The sequence below is a fragment of the Lacerta agilis genome, chromosome 7, assembly GCF_009819535.1.
Source record: "Lacerta agilis isolate rLacAgi1 chromosome 7, rLacAgi1.pri, whole genome shotgun sequence".
Lineage (NCBI taxonomy): Eukaryota > Metazoa > Chordata > Lepidosauria > Squamata > Lacertidae > Lacerta > Lacerta agilis.
In genome coordinates, this window is record NC_046318.1 from 34,219,946 (window position 1) to 34,234,755 (window position 14,810).

Below are 14,810 nucleotides of genomic sequence, written 5' to 3' on the forward strand. Positions count from 1 at the left end.
TCCAGGTCTTCCTCAACTAAGGTGTCTTTGTTTGGGTAGATTAATGATTTTGAATAAGACTCCGCAGTGCAGTTTAAGAATCACTGTAGCTCACACTTAAATGCAAAACATGGAAGCATGAGAATGAAGTTGTAGAATATAAGGATGAAATATCCTTCTAATACAATGGGCTTGCAAGTCTTTATTCAAATTTGTGACAATGTGCTTAACCCGGGGTATAGCGTACTGTATAAGCATCACTTGTTAGTGAATAGAGTACTTACTATCTTATACGAGTTTATCTCGGATGAAGACCCATTGAACTCAGTAGATATGAATAGAATGATGCCATCACTTACCAGTTGTTGTTGTTTTTTTTGGGGGGGGGACTCATATTCAAAGAAATGCAAGGGAAATCTATTGTGCTTGGCCAGGATGGTTCCTATTGCTCTTCTTCTTCTTCTTCTTTTTACTATTGGATGTTAAGAGCCTATAATATACTGCAACTTGCTGTCCAGTATACTGAAAAACCAATAACAATAAAACATAAAAGAGTTCAGTGCAATGAAGTTATTCATCCACAGGATCAACCCGTAAAGGACCATTTTCTTTTATTTCTGGCGCTGACTCACTTTTACTGAAGAACTTTGCCACTTATAGAAATGCACCTAAGTAGTAAATGCTTTGTAATGGTTCCCCACCGTGGATCCCTCATCATTTTTTCCTGAACAATAAGCAGAATTTTATAACTCATTGGAGCTGCATTTTATGAACACAGCATGTGAAGAGCATATGGCGAAGTGAATTTGAAGCATGGAGTCTGGGGCAGATTTTTTATGTAGCCTCTGCTCTTCCCTCTACTGCATGGTGATGTGATTTTTTACCAATTCCCAGATCAGCCACTTCCAAGAATTATCTTAATACAGCAGGGTTTTTTTTTTTTGTATGAGTCAGTCTATTGTGTCAAATGTAACTTTCACAATGCTAAAGATACCTTTGTCCAGCCCACATGCAATCTAGAAAGCTCTTTCACTGATGCATGGAATGCAATTTTGTTGAAAATGAATCCTTTCTGGTCCTCATGAAGTAAGTCCTGAATTTCGTTCAGCCCGGACACTGAGATCCAGCGCCGAGGGCCTTCTGGCGGTTCCCTCACTGCGAGAAGCAAAGCTACAGGGAACCAGGCAGAGGGCCTTCTCGGTAGTGGCGCCCGCCCTGTGGAACACCCTCCCAGCAGAGGTCAAAGAGATAAATAACTATCTGACATTCAGAAAATACCTGAAGGCAGCCCTGTTTAGGGAAGTTTTTAACCTGTGATATTTTAAATGTATTTTAATATCTGTTGGAGGCCGCCCAGAGTGGCTGGGGGGACCCAGCCAGATGGGCGGGGTACAAATAAATAATAATAGTAATTATTATTATTATTATTATTATTATTATTATTATTATTATTATTATTATTCAGGAATTACTGTGCTTTTTTTAGGTTGGACAAACCCAAAGTTAATTGCTCCTTTCTTTGCAGCTTGATGAATTTCAGATTGGAAGCTCCTCAAGGAAAATACCTGTTATGTGGTATTAGGCAGCCTTCTCCAACGTGGTGCCCTCCAGGTGTTTTGGACTAAACCTCCCATCAGACTGCTTAAGAACGTGAAGATTTATAACAATTCCTGATGCTCAAAAATAAGGGGTCAAAGAAAGCAACATACCATAGAACCTTTTCAGAGAAGAAGCAGTAAGATTTTAGCCTCCACACCCTATATTTAGAAGTTGGTAGCTATTTCATATGGGTAATTGTGTCAATATCACTATGTGTGTACAATGAGGACACCCACCTTACTGTTTAATAGCCAAGCATTGTCCAATGGCTAGGTCAGTATTTTGTATAAAGTTGATAGTAAAATGGGCGTTCTGAAATCTACTTGGAGTCAATCTCTGGCCTGGAAAAAACACACACACTTTGCACACAGTCAGATTTACTATTTCTAGCTGTTACTTTCGTTCTTATGGGGCTGAACCCTCACAAAATTTAACAAGTTCTGCAGGCGACTCCAGGGAAAATTGTGCCTCAAATTGATACTTAAGGCCAAGGGACAGAGGTTCATTATCCGCACTGGCATCATGGCTAGTTGGGAAAAACCTTGGCTAATGCTTCTCTCTGAGGAATAGCACAGATTTCTATTTTTATTGTAAAAAAAATGCAGCTAAAATCACCTGGAAAAAGGGGAAACCGGTGGCATGATAAACAAGCCATTAGCACAAAAGGTTCACTCTCTTCCACAGCCTCCCCTTTCTCTAGCTTTTCAGCACCAACTACTCCGCTCCGCAGCAGCTGCACCAGCTGAGCTGTGAGAAATATATATATTGCAGCCAATAACAACTGATGATAACCTTGACTGCAGCATATATCATCACGGCAGCCTTTGGCTTTGTAAAAGATCTGCGAGCGCAGGATTCCCTTGATTGCAGGAGGTGGAGAGGGAGGAGCGGGGGAGAGGGAGGAGGCGAGAGTTTAATTGAAAGTTCATCCTCCTCCTGTTCTCCCCGGGAATCCCGCTCCCGATGCTCTTTCTCTAACCCAAACAATCCAACCACGTCCACAAGGCACGCTCCATCCCTTTACAGTAATTCCGAACACCCAGTAGAGCATTCTGGAGGCAACGGTTGCGAGTGCCACTAGGTGGCGCTCGCCAACCACTTTTGGAGTTAGGCCGCTTCCCGTTCCGGCCAATATAACGCGCCTCCCTCCAGTCCTCGCACAACTAATTCCAGACTTGATAGGGTATCCCTGGGAAAAGGAAAAGGAAAAAAAAAGGGGGGGGGCGCAGGAACCAAAGTTAATAAGGCATTTGCGCCTAAGCAACCCCTGTGTCCTGAGGTTTTTTAAAGCGACAGCCCCTGTTCCCCGCTCACACTCTACAGCTGCCACTCTCTGTCCAGACCAGAAACGGAACTTCTGTAAACGAGCGACTTCCACGCCTCGTGACCGTGGCTGCTGCTTAGTCTTTTTTCCGATATTTGCCAGCGTTCTTCTTCCGTGGCCGATCTTGACATTTGACGGTGGTCTGCGGGCAAGGGGAGGGCGGGGAGGGGAGGAGGGAACGCTAGAAGAAGACATGTGGAGATCTACTTCTACCAGCTGCTGAGAGCGCGTTTCTTTTAAAGAAGAGCCAAAACGGATCGCTTCCTTTGTTCCGGGTGAAATTCAGCCTGACCTGTGCCTGGCTCCAGGTAGCCGCTGTTTACAGGACATCAAGCGGGGGAAATTGACCGGGGAGCGGGGGGGGGGGGAGAGAGAGACAGGTTGTGTGTGCGCTTGCTGGAATTTGTCCAGGGCAGATCTGGGTTGTGTGTGTGCGCGTGTGCGTGTGTCTTGCTCGAGTTTATCTGGTGTGAGAAGCAGTGGCGGGTGTGAATGTGTCTGCGAGAGGGTGGGAAGGAGGAAGGGAGGGAGGGGGTGATCTTGGCAATGGGCGGGAGAGAACGAGGCGAATCCTGTCTCTTCTGCTTGCCAGCCTAATCCCAGCTCATTTTCTCCAAGCAATACAACTTCGCGGACGGCAACCTAAGCCAAGCCCGACTCTCTTCCGCCATGGACCCTCCAGGTAAACCAGCGCGCCGCCAGCCCCTTTCATTTTGATCCATTAAAAAAAAAAAAAATCCAGATGGAGATAAAGACGGGATAGCAAAACTAGGAACTCGTAGGGTGGTGTATGCGAGCGGCGGCGGCGGCGGGTGCCGTGTCCTTCCTGATGGGCTTTTTAGAAAGGGAAAGCGATGGAACGGGGGGAAAGGGGTTCGTGTTAGTGACTCGACTCAGGTTCAACTCTTCCGGAAGGAACTCGGGAACTTTGCAAGTGGTACGTAATAGATCCCCGTTGCATTCCCCACGAGAGTTTAAGGAACGGATTTGCTAAAACTGGACAAGGATGCGGATCAAAGTGGAAAGGGCCTTGTGGATCAGTTGTATGGGGGGAGGGGAGTCGAAGTTGGAGCGGAGTTTAGCAACAATTCCAAGAAAGGAGACATCTCCGAGTCCGACGCACTGGGTTACATTAACTCGCGTTAAGCAGAAGCGCTCCCTTCGCAGATTTTGTTTTAATTACAACTAAAATCTAAGACGCGCTTATATTCATTCATTCATTCATTATTATTTTTTAAAGTTACATCCGGATGGGAGTATAGAACAAAAATGCCTAAGTGCTTTGGTATCGAGATAAAATGTCTGTGGTTTTCGCCACAGCTTACTGTGCCTGAGGAAAGAGGGAACCAGACAGGAGGCTGGGAGTTTCTTGTGTTTCGTGTGTGGATGCAAATCGTCTGCACCTCTATTTGTGCCGAGGGACCTCCCAGGTTGCTTTCCTTCGATTCCTGGCGGTGGGCGGGGTGGGCTGGGCAATGAGCCCAGGCTTATTCAGAAGTGCCATTGTTTTCCTTTAAAATAAATAAATAAGAAGAATCCGGCTCTTGCAACAAGCACTGCAAAAGGAGCGAGATGTTGAAAGAGCCCGCCCCACCCCTTGCGATGCCTTCAGCTCTCGCACACACTCCAAAGCGGGATCAGACGGGTGTGCTTGTGTGTCACTGTGAGAAACGGGGTGCTGGACTTAACTGGACCGTTGTTCTGATCCACTAGGACCTTTCTTAGGTTATGTGGTGACACGTTCCTTGGCGGGAAACAGAGCGCAGCTGGCGCCCGCCCCGTCAAGGTCTTTTTGCCCGGTTTGCCTTGTGCCCTGTGTCTGAGAGGAGCCCTCCCCCCGCTCCACTTCATAAAACAGACACCGAGTGGGTTTCTCTCGCCCCCCCCCCCGACACCACACAGGATGGACCTCGGGAGGGTCTGGCACTTTTTGTGAGTGGGACGGGCGGGCTGAGGAGCTGGACTTTCTCGGCGCCCACCGCCGCCTCACTTGGCTCTCTTTTGCCCCGCAGGCTGCAGCGCGCCTCCCGCCTTCCTGTGAGGCCGCCGAAGAAGCGCGAAAATTCAAGGCGGCGCCCTCTTGTTTCCCGCTCGCTGAGGCGCCCAGCCCGGCCGCCCTCCGGAGACTGAAGGCAGCAGCGCCCGGCGGTCGCCCTCCCGCCGCCCCCTTTGGACTCCGCGGCTGGACGGACGGGCCCCGCTGCGGCAAGACATGGCCGGGCGGCGGCTGTGGTGGCGGCGGCGGCGGGGGGCGCTGGCGGAGCCCGCAGGCGGCTACTCCTGCGTGGCGGTGGCGGCGGCGGCGCTGGCCCTACTGCTTTTGCAGCTGCCCGGCGGCAGCCCGGCGGTGCCGGCGCAGAACGACACGGAGCCCATCGTGCTGGAGGGCAAGTGTCTGGTGGTGTGCGACTCCAGCCCGTCCGCCGACGGCGCCATCACCTCGTCGCTGGGCATCTCCGTGCGCTCCGGCAGCGCCAAGGTGGCGTTCTCGGCCACGCGCAGCACCAACCACGAGCCGTCCGAGATGAGCAACCGCACCATGACCATCTACTTCGACCAGGTCAGGCGCGCCAGCCCTCCCCCCTCCCTCTCACCTTTTCCGGCCTCTCCTGGCCGTAGCCCCTCCCTCAGGTGACTAAGCCCCGCCCAGGCGGCGCTGGCAAGCCAGTCTCCTCCCACCTGCCCACTCCTTCTACCTTGCACCTCTTTCTCCAGGTAAGCCATTCCTGCCCCTGCCAGTCTGCTTTGGCGCCCCCTGGCGTCCAGAAGAGCCGCTCAATTATTCCTTCTAATTCCTCCCCTTCTCCCATTTCACACTTACCCCTCGTCCTTTGTTCACTGTCCAGCTTCACTCATTTTCCTACCAGCTCTCCCCACTCTTAGCCCCATTGATCTGTCTCCAGTCCTATTGATCCCCAACTCCCATCTTCTACACCACCACTCTCAGGGTCTATCCTTTACATAGTCCTGCCTTATTCCCATTCCAGCACAACTCCCTCCAGCCATGTCCTGTTCAGCAGTTACCCCCCTCAAGCTCAAGCTCTCTTCCCAAGAGCAATTCATGGCCTCACTCCCACTAACTGATGGCCCCTGCTCTTCTCCACCTTCAATATTTGTTTTTATCTTTCTCCTTTCTTTGTGATGGCCTTCCTGCATCTCCCTCCTACTCTTTCACACCTTAGCTCTTTTCCCAGGACGCATCCTATTTTTTCCATGGGTAGAGTTGTCTTAGTTAAGCCTAGTTAAAAGTAGAAGTCAGCAGATGTGACCTCTTTTTTGCTCTTCAAAATATGGCAACTCCAGACTGGGCTTCTTCCAATGCCCTTTAAGTTAGGGATGGGGAGCTCGTGCCCACTCCCCACAGATGTTGTTGAACTCCAACTCCCATCAGCTCTGGCCAATATGGCCCAATGAACAGGGATGAAGGGAGCTGCAGTCTGTCACTATCTGGAGAGCCACAGGTTCCTCTTACCCATTTTAGATCCACCTTAGCAGTCTGACAGTACTTGTGGCTCATCAACTTCTCCATGAAACAATAGCCACCACTTCCTTATTTTTCTATTCCAATGAGTGTCCTTTAAGTACCCCATCTATCGCTGTAGCTACCAACAATGTATCTTTAGATGGCATCTCGGTCACCCTTGTTTTGAATAATTATAACCACCAGTCTGTATTGCCAACAATATAACATCCAATTCCAATTTCTCCAGAGAGGTGGCTCTGGGATTTCCTGCTTTCCCTTATCTAGTCAGGCAAACCAGACAGGCATGCATAGAGCAGCAGCCTGGGGAAATCCGCAGAATTTGGGTGTAGTGCAGTGTGGGGACAGTGAAGGCACTGCAAGCTTAAGCTTTGCCTCTTGGCTCATTTGGGGAAACCTACCGTACATGCTTTTAGGATTGCTCAGTCTGAATGCTTTTCATTTGGAAGGTTTTACATAAAATCCCAGTGCATCTCTCTTCTTTCTTCCTAGGCTGGAACAATAAGAGGGATTCACTGGGATTTTATGTAAAACCTTCCAAATGAAAAGCATTCAGATCATTTAGACTTGTTCAGCGCAGATTATTTGTTTCTGTTTATGCATCCATCTGTCCAAGGATTGCTTTCTAATCATGATCACATGTGTATTCTATTATTTACTCATTGTGTTCCCCAGCTATTATAATCTTCTAGAAAAAATATATTTTGACATAGATTGGCAGAATTTTTTTGTAGAATAATTCTATTGTCACCTTGCTTGCAGAGCTGTATAATGCTAGACACTATATACATACTGTTTTGTTTATAAAGTTTTTTTTCCTTCCTCTAATTCCATGATGTGTTCCCTTAAAATAAGAATTGTAGTGTTGGTTGAATAACTTAAAAAAATAGCAATGAATGGGATTCTAGTTTCACAAATTCTTCTTCTTTCACACCTTTGTATATGAGTTTTGAATCTGGACTAGATGAGCTCTGAGGTTGATAATCTTATGTAAGAAGGATAGCCACAGTCTTTCACCAACTTCTGCATAGTTTTTACATTAATTTGTATATATGCATACACACACAGGATGTTGTGATACATGCTAGAAATTCTGAGCAAGGAAGGACCTGGCAGTCAAAACAGAAAAATAACTATAAGAGCCAGAATCTGTGGCATTGCACCACTGAGCTTTGTGTGCAGTCTTAACCATTCTTTGTTACAGACAAGACAGCAGGAAGCTATGAGAGCTCTGCTCAGATGTAATAATAAGACCCCAGGCAAGTTGTTGCAACCAGTTACCTGGGAAGACAGATTAGGCAGAAGATTTTAGACCTGATTCTGTAGGTAATGCAAGTATCAATCATGCAAAGAACTGTAAACATCTCTTTGGAATGTTTTCTAATTCTAGGCCTGCCATGAGGTTGCCAGTCCTCATTTACATTTCTTTAGTTTAGTGTGACTTCCCTTTGGCAACAAGGAGCCATATTGGAGCATGCAAATTATTGGGGTAATTCCTTTCCTCGTGGTGGTGGTCATTACCTTTATATCCTGCCATCCCTACAAGTAACTTCAGATGGTGTACATGGCTCTTCCTGTAATGGTCTCCTCCCCATTTTATCACCACAACAATGTTGTGAGGCAGGTTATGCTGAGAAAGAGATGGTGACTGGCTCAAGGTCACTCACTGAGCTTCATGGAGATTTTAACCTTGAATCCCAAATCCTAGTCCAGCATGTTAACCACCATGCTAAATTGGCTCTCTTGTGGATTCATTGCTTTCTCCTTCTTTTGTTACTCTGCAAGAGGCCTTTGAAACATTCATAACTTGGCTCAAAAGAGCATTTTCCATTACTCTAATTGGCAAATTGCACTCACTTTTTACCACTAAGTCCATGCACTAAGTTCTCTGTGGGTTACAATGCATCTTCCATACTTCTTTGTTCAAGCCTAATTGAATTAGTCCCTGTGCTTCAGGATGGGGTAAAGAGGCAAAATAGAACGAGGGGTGTAAATTTCAAAGCGAGAGAGAGAGAGGTTTCTTATTTAAAATTTGAACTCCCTCCCACCGTTCCATCACATGTGACATGACTAAGTCTCATTTTGTTTCACATTAACCTCACAGGCCCCAAGAGAGACAATTAGTTTCAATACTGTTACATGAAAATGTAAAATCCTGGGCGGACTTGTTTAATGGGATCTTTTCTCCCTTCGTTTTGCGTGTCTCTCAGCAATGATACATTACATTTTCTCCTCTGCTGTGAAGACGCAGGCTGCCATCATGATCCTTTCATTCTCTCGAAGAGGCATTGGGTGCACCACTGTGTAAATCAATCAGCTGTCTGAACCAATCCTTTTAAAACACCTTGGAAAGTTATTTCGTTTCCCTGCAGTCCGTTTTAATTGTGCAGCAAAACGCCTGTGGCTTTGCATTGCTTGGGCAGCCGGTCGAGAATTTTCCCTGTCTCTCCCCCCACCTGACCTTCCCCACAACGAAGGCATGACCTAATTCCCCCCTCCCCTTTCATTCTTTTTTTCTCCAGGTATTAGTTAATATTGGCAACCATTTCGACCTGGCTTCCAGTATATTTGTAGCGCCAAGAAAAGGAATATATAGTTTCAGTTTCCATGTTGTGAAAGTATATAACAGACAAACTATCCAGGTATGTACTCTTCACTGGGGGGGGGGGGCAGTTTGTTTTTTCTTTGCAAAGTGGCTCACATAAAGGCTTGTGGCATTTGAATATATAGCAAAATGCCTCAAAGGGGAAAAAAATAATGCAGCGACTGTGATCTTATTTCAGCAGAGCATTTTATTAATATGCTATTTTATCCATAAACTACTATATACACCTAGTTCCCTCAGCCAGCATTACAGTCCCCCATCCCCACACTGGGCTAGCTGACTAGGCCATTTGGTAGAGAAAGTACAGGTGTTTCAGTCTGAGCCATGTTTGGAGTGAAGTGGTGGGTCATTTTGACCGTACGCCCCCTGCCACTGCACGAGATATGTCTACCACCTCCTACTCTGTTTCCCCACCCGCATTTGGGATTCCTGCATGTGGGAGACTCACTTACATACTGGGTTGGAATTTGGTATGTGGGTGTGTTATATTGGAATGTAACAATGCAATTAAAAAACAACAACGCTGTGCAAGACTGCTGATGTTGAATTTCTTTTGAATTGTAGGTAAGCCTAATGCAAAACGGCTATCCAGTGATTTCAGCTTTTGCTGGAGACCAAGATGTCACCAGAGAAGCAGCCAGCAATGGGGTCTTGCTCCTTATGGAAAGAGAAGACAAAGTGCATCTCAAACTGGAGAGAGGGAACCTCATGGGAGGGTGGAAATACTCAACCTTTTCCGGCTTCTTAGTCTTTCCACTATAAAGGGATGTAAAGGAGAAGTCTGATTTGCAAGCTGGAATAAGGATCAAATCATTTTGGAAAAACATACACACACAAGATCCCTCCTCCCTCTCCCAGAACTTGGCTAGACACGCCAATAATTCCAGCCACCCAGTCAGACTGCCATCAGAGAATAATGACAAACCTTCTTGATGCCACTGTTTGCTTTGACTCTTGACTGTTCCTTGGGAAAACCTGCAGCCCTGATTAGTTTTAGATGACAGTGATCTTTAAAAGAAACAAAATTATCAACCTGAGCAATTTGTACCTGTGATTGTAAAGTCAATTTTGGATTTTATTGTTGGGATCATTGACTTTCCTCCCTTCATTCTGTTTCTGTTCCTGTCCTGGAGAGACATGCTAATTGGGACCACATAAAACCAGTCCAAGGCTTACCCCCAAAGCCAGAAGAATCTGATATTCAACGAAGTGTTCCTGTGATGCTTTCTCTTTTTGTGTTTGTATAGCCTTAAAAATATACCAAGACAAAAATAAGAATGGCTTCAGTTTCAAACCTGTATCTTCTGGGGAAGGGATTTTTTTTTTTTTTTGGACATTACTTTGTCAAGAAGTGCTTTATCCAGTGAAGCAAATTTTGCACGATTGGAAACTACTTTCTTTTGTGTTACTTGTGTTTTCCATCATCATTTCCCCCCCCCCCCTTATGACTCTTTTTGTGCAAAAGAAGCAAGCTAGATCAATCAATAAGATAAAGCAAGCATACATATACCCTGTAACTTGCAGAGAAACTAACCAGTGAACTGTTCTGCTTGCACTATTCAGCTGATCTAATAGAAGCATTTGTCGAGATTGAGGAAGACAGTGCACAATCTGATCCTTGAGTTACATTCTGGAAAGGAAATGACATTTCCGAATTGGTCTGACATTTCTAGACGCTGTTCCAGAAGGCTGTGAATATCTTCTTTGAACATACCGTAAATTATTTCTTTGCATTACTGGGAGTTCTTTGGTGCTTTCCTGATCTTTATTTGATGGATTTAATTACTAATGCTTGAATATGCAGTGGCTTGGCCTCTTTGAGTGTTCCAACAAGTTATCTTCCCTTCGAATTAGGTAAAAACAGATTTGCAGTGACCTTGCCAGGATGAAACATACATCAACAGTTGCTGTTAGTATGTGTGACAAAATCAGGGACGTCAAAAAAGAAAAAGAAAAAAAAAAGAAAATGCTCTGAAAGCTTACTATGGTTTATGTGGTTTAGCTATGAATACACCAGAAATTGTATATTTTATTTTATTTATTTTATTGATGCTTCCCTGTTAGCATCCAAAGACTTTTGAGTAGTCTTAATCCAATACTGTATACCACAAAGGTCATTGATTCCAAATGATAAAAGAAGAAACCTCAGGTTGAATTCCAATTCACCTTCTATGTGTCAATGTAACCAAAATGCTGATGAACTTTAGATTCAGAATAAATGGGGTTCATGTCCAACTTGGCTTCTTTTTCACTTTCATCTAAGTGTCAAGAGTGACTGTGCAATGCAGGAAGGGTGCTCAGCAGTTGATTCAAGGAACTGAGTAGATGGGGATTTCATTTATTTCTTGTATTAGTTTATTTCCCCTTTCTCTAGGAACAAATCAAATGCAAATGATGTTTGCAGAATGCAAACAGTAAACAAGGTTGCATTGCATGTTGGAATTATGGTGGACGTTTTCATTGTAAAATTATCATTAAAAGGTCACTGCCAGTTAAAAAAATATTCTTAAAAACAGTTTCTCTACCTGTGTTAAATATAGCTCTTTCAGTTGTTTTTCTTTTTAAATAATATTTCTAAAATGGGTTTGTGTTTTTATCTCGCCACTCACCACAATTTTTGTTTCTCAACTGCCTGAGAGGGTCCAGTAAATCTAGTCAGTATTGGCTTTGTGTTTGGAGTTGTTTCTAACTCAGACCCTGTACACGTGCTTCCCTACCATGTGCAGCATTTGATAAAGATCATACTTGCTTTTGGCATTTCTGAATTTGTGTATTGGATTTCATATTTGCATACAGCTTTGCATGCATGGAGTCTGGTATATGTAAGGCCCTTTACCTTTGCTTCTGTGGTGTGTACACTGTATGGATAGGGCCTACCCACACTGGAATCTATGCATGCAGCTTCCTATGCCAATGTGAAGTCCAGGGTTGAGAAAGGTGGATGGTACAACCTCAGTCCAATTCTATTTATAGGGAATGTCCAGACAGGGCTTTAGTTTCCCTCACATTATAAAAATAAATTGATTTCCCCCATTCCAATTGTTTATTGCTTTGTGGGTTCCCTCTGCCCTGTAAACAGCATTTCCATGTGCTCTGGCTTCCGTCACAATGTTCTGTTGTGCCAGTCCTGTTGGCCACATGACCCAGAAAGCTGTCTGTGGACAAATGCCAGCTCCTTCGGCCTGAAAGCGAGATGATGGCCGCAACCCCATAGCCGCCTTTGACTGGACTTAACTGTCCAGGGGTCCTTTACCTTTACCTTTTTCACCTCTGACCTGTATTTAGTGCCAATCTAACAAGGCAGCTTTAAAAAATAAAGGGATTGCAGGTAATAGTGCATCATAATTCTTTTGCGTAGCATTTTACTTATGTGCACACTATGATTTGGATAAAAGAAAACAAATCTGAATGCAACTGCAGGAACAATCACAGATTTCTTTTTTTTTTTTTAAGGATGTAAATTCTAAGCAATCATTTACAGTGTGCATATTTGTGTCTAACACAGAGGAAGGAAATAAATTGATGCAATTCAAGCACAGAAAACTGTGGCAAATTCTGTAAAATACAGATACTTAAGAGAGGGACAATAGATCAGTTCTGCCTTGGAAACAATTAATTTGGCGTTCTACAATTTCACGATAAATTTGGATGAGGAGAATTTAAGAAGCATTTAAAATGCATTCATTTTCTTCAGCAATGTATTTTTTTTATTGCAGCTACTGTAGAAAAGACTTGAACCACAAGTGGTGCAGGTGAGTCAGAGTTTGAAAAAGCAGCTTGGTGCAAAAGCATTTATGACAGGAAAATGTTGCTTTTTATGGAATGAGGGCCAGGCCCTTTATTTCTCCTTCACTATATAACCAAATTATCAGAATAAATAAATTACCTATACAGGCATGACCAGAATTAATTTTCTTTATTATGAACAGGATATGTAGACGGGCAGATTTTGAATTTTATAGGCTATATATAAATCCATGAATAAGTGATACTTCTGGGTGCTTTTTTTTTTTTTTAAAAAAAATGGATGTTAACGCTGTCATCTCCTAACTCTCCTGGAGCTCTGGGATTTTAAGTAGCGAGGCATGTTTGGCTTTTCTTGTTTTGCTGTTAGTGGCCTGTCTTGATCTGTCTGTTACCATGTCAGAAATTCAGCCCCACACTACAGAAGATGTGCGAAAGTGTCACACAGCCAGATAGCTGCAAGTTAGGAGACCAAACATATGCAGCTCATTTATGCTGGAGATTTCAGGGTTGGTTGGGAAGCAAGAACCCTAATTTATACAGATCCAATTCTAGCTTAAGGAGGCAGGATGGTTTGGTCTAGCAGAATTATTTCCCCATGTGCTGGTGAGCAGTGGCATAGCTAGCCGCTCGGGTGCCTGGTGCTGGGGCGTGTCCTGCAGCCATGGGCGGGGCGATCTGCGCCCATGGGGGTAGGGTGATCCACCCATGGGGGTGTGGTGAGCCTCTCCGACACTTGGAGCCTCTCCGCTGCCTCCCCCTCAGCTGTAGGGTGGCTGAGGGAGAGGCAGTAGGCAGACGCAAGCCCCACGTTGCCGTTTCAGGCAGCGCGGAATCTGCAGGCGCCTAAGCCACCACGTCACTCCTAAAAAGTTTCATGAGCCCAATTAAAAAAAACAAAAAACTCATTTTGTTACACACACCCCAGTGATGACACCCGGGTTGGTCCGCACCCCCTTCCTCCGCCACTGCTGGTGAGTGCCTCCCTCTCTGTAATTCAGATTAAGTCATGATTTTATGTGATTTAATTGAGAGCTTGCTGTTTGTCGAACAAAGATAGCTAGTTCAGTGTTGATCTTGAGAATGCCTGGGCTGAAGTTCAGGACATCTATGATGCCAATTCTTTTGACAGAGCTAGAATGTTTTGTTTTTAAAGAAAGCTTTGCCCATAGCTACTTGCTCAGAGCATGTAGCAATTTCTTTCAGGTAAGTATCACACAAGGGACACTGCTCAGGCTACTCTGTGACACAAAGGGGCAGACAGGTGGGTAGACTGGGAACAAAAGAGTAAAGCTTATCATCTTAATGTGGCTATTGGGAACCCTAGCATTTGTCATTGAGAAGGAGAACACAAAGTCCTCTTTGAAATAATTTATATGTATTCATAACAGTACTTCATCCTACCTGGATTTGCCATGATCCAAATAGTTTGGATGTCATCTCAGCTCCCTAATCATATCCCCAACCTTTGGATAATTTAGATTGTATTGAAAATGACCATATGTTGGCTCTCTGAATCATTATCATCTTATCATCTCCAGTGCATGCAAGGGCTTGTTCAGCTAATATTGACAAAACTGTTCTGCAAGAGTGTGGATTTGTGATGACCTCAGTGTGGCTGCTCTTTGGGGGTTGGGGAATGAATGTGTGTTATTCTCCCGTTGAGTCACATAGCTATGCAGGGAACAGTCAGTGGAGCTGTCAGCTAACAAATCAATTTTAGTTGATTAATCATCCGCTTTTAGGGCACATATTTATTTCTGAAGCTCTTTTGCCTATAGTGTGTGACAGTAATAGGGAATGGAAAAACAAAATATTATAGGTAACCTTTTCTTCTAAAACAAAACATTTAAAATGGCCTTTTCTTCTAAGGATTATTGATAGTATTTGTTATTATTTTGTAAGTTACCTTGATTTCCTTCAGTATCACAACTTGGCACCTGTTATCAAAGCTCTAGGAACATGCAGTCCATCAATTAAATGAGGCAAAGTTTGCCTTACAATTAGGCAAAGTTTAGATTATTAATTATACCAATTAAGGCTTTGAGACTGCAGTTCTGTACACAGTTACTTGGGAG

At 44.5% G+C, this 14,810-nt stretch overlaps 1 protein-coding gene across 2 annotated transcripts; it reads left to right on the top strand.

Annotated features, from left to right (window-relative positions):
* Positions 1–3,114: 3,114 nt before the first annotated feature.
* On the top strand, positions 3,115–10,421 carry CBLN2 (cerebellin 2 precursor). Of its 2 annotated transcripts, XM_033154814.1 has the most exons (5): positions 3,115–3,210; positions 3,521–3,584; positions 4,915–5,462; positions 8,906–9,025; positions 9,553–10,421. In XM_033154814.1, exons 3-5 carry the CDS (start codon positions 5,115–5,117, stop codon positions 9,748–9,750), a joined length of 666 nt encoding a protein of 221 aa, XP_033010705.1. In that variant the 5' UTR covers positions 3,115–3,210; positions 3,521–3,584; positions 4,915–5,114; the 3' UTR covers positions 9,751–10,421. The 2 variants fall into 2 exon arrangements, with proteins under 2 accessions (XP_033010705.1, XP_033010704.1); XM_033154813.1 differs by lacking the exon at positions 3,115–3,210 and having other exon boundaries at positions 3,431–3,584.
* Positions 10,422–14,810: the final 4,389 nt, after the last annotated feature.

Coding starts and splice junctions, on each gene's coding strand:
- CBLN2 (XM_033154814.1), top strand. CDS start 5,115: ATGGCCGGGCGGCGGCTGTGGTGGCGGCGGCGGCGGGGGGCGCTGGCG. Junction 5,463..8,905: donor TGACCATCTACTTCGACCAG/GTCAGGCGCGCC, acceptor TTTTTTCTCCAG/GTATTAGTTAATATTGGCAA. Junction 9,026..9,552: donor ATAACAGACAAACTATCCAG/GTATGTACTCTT, acceptor TTTGAATTGTAG/GTAAGCCTAATGCAAAACGG.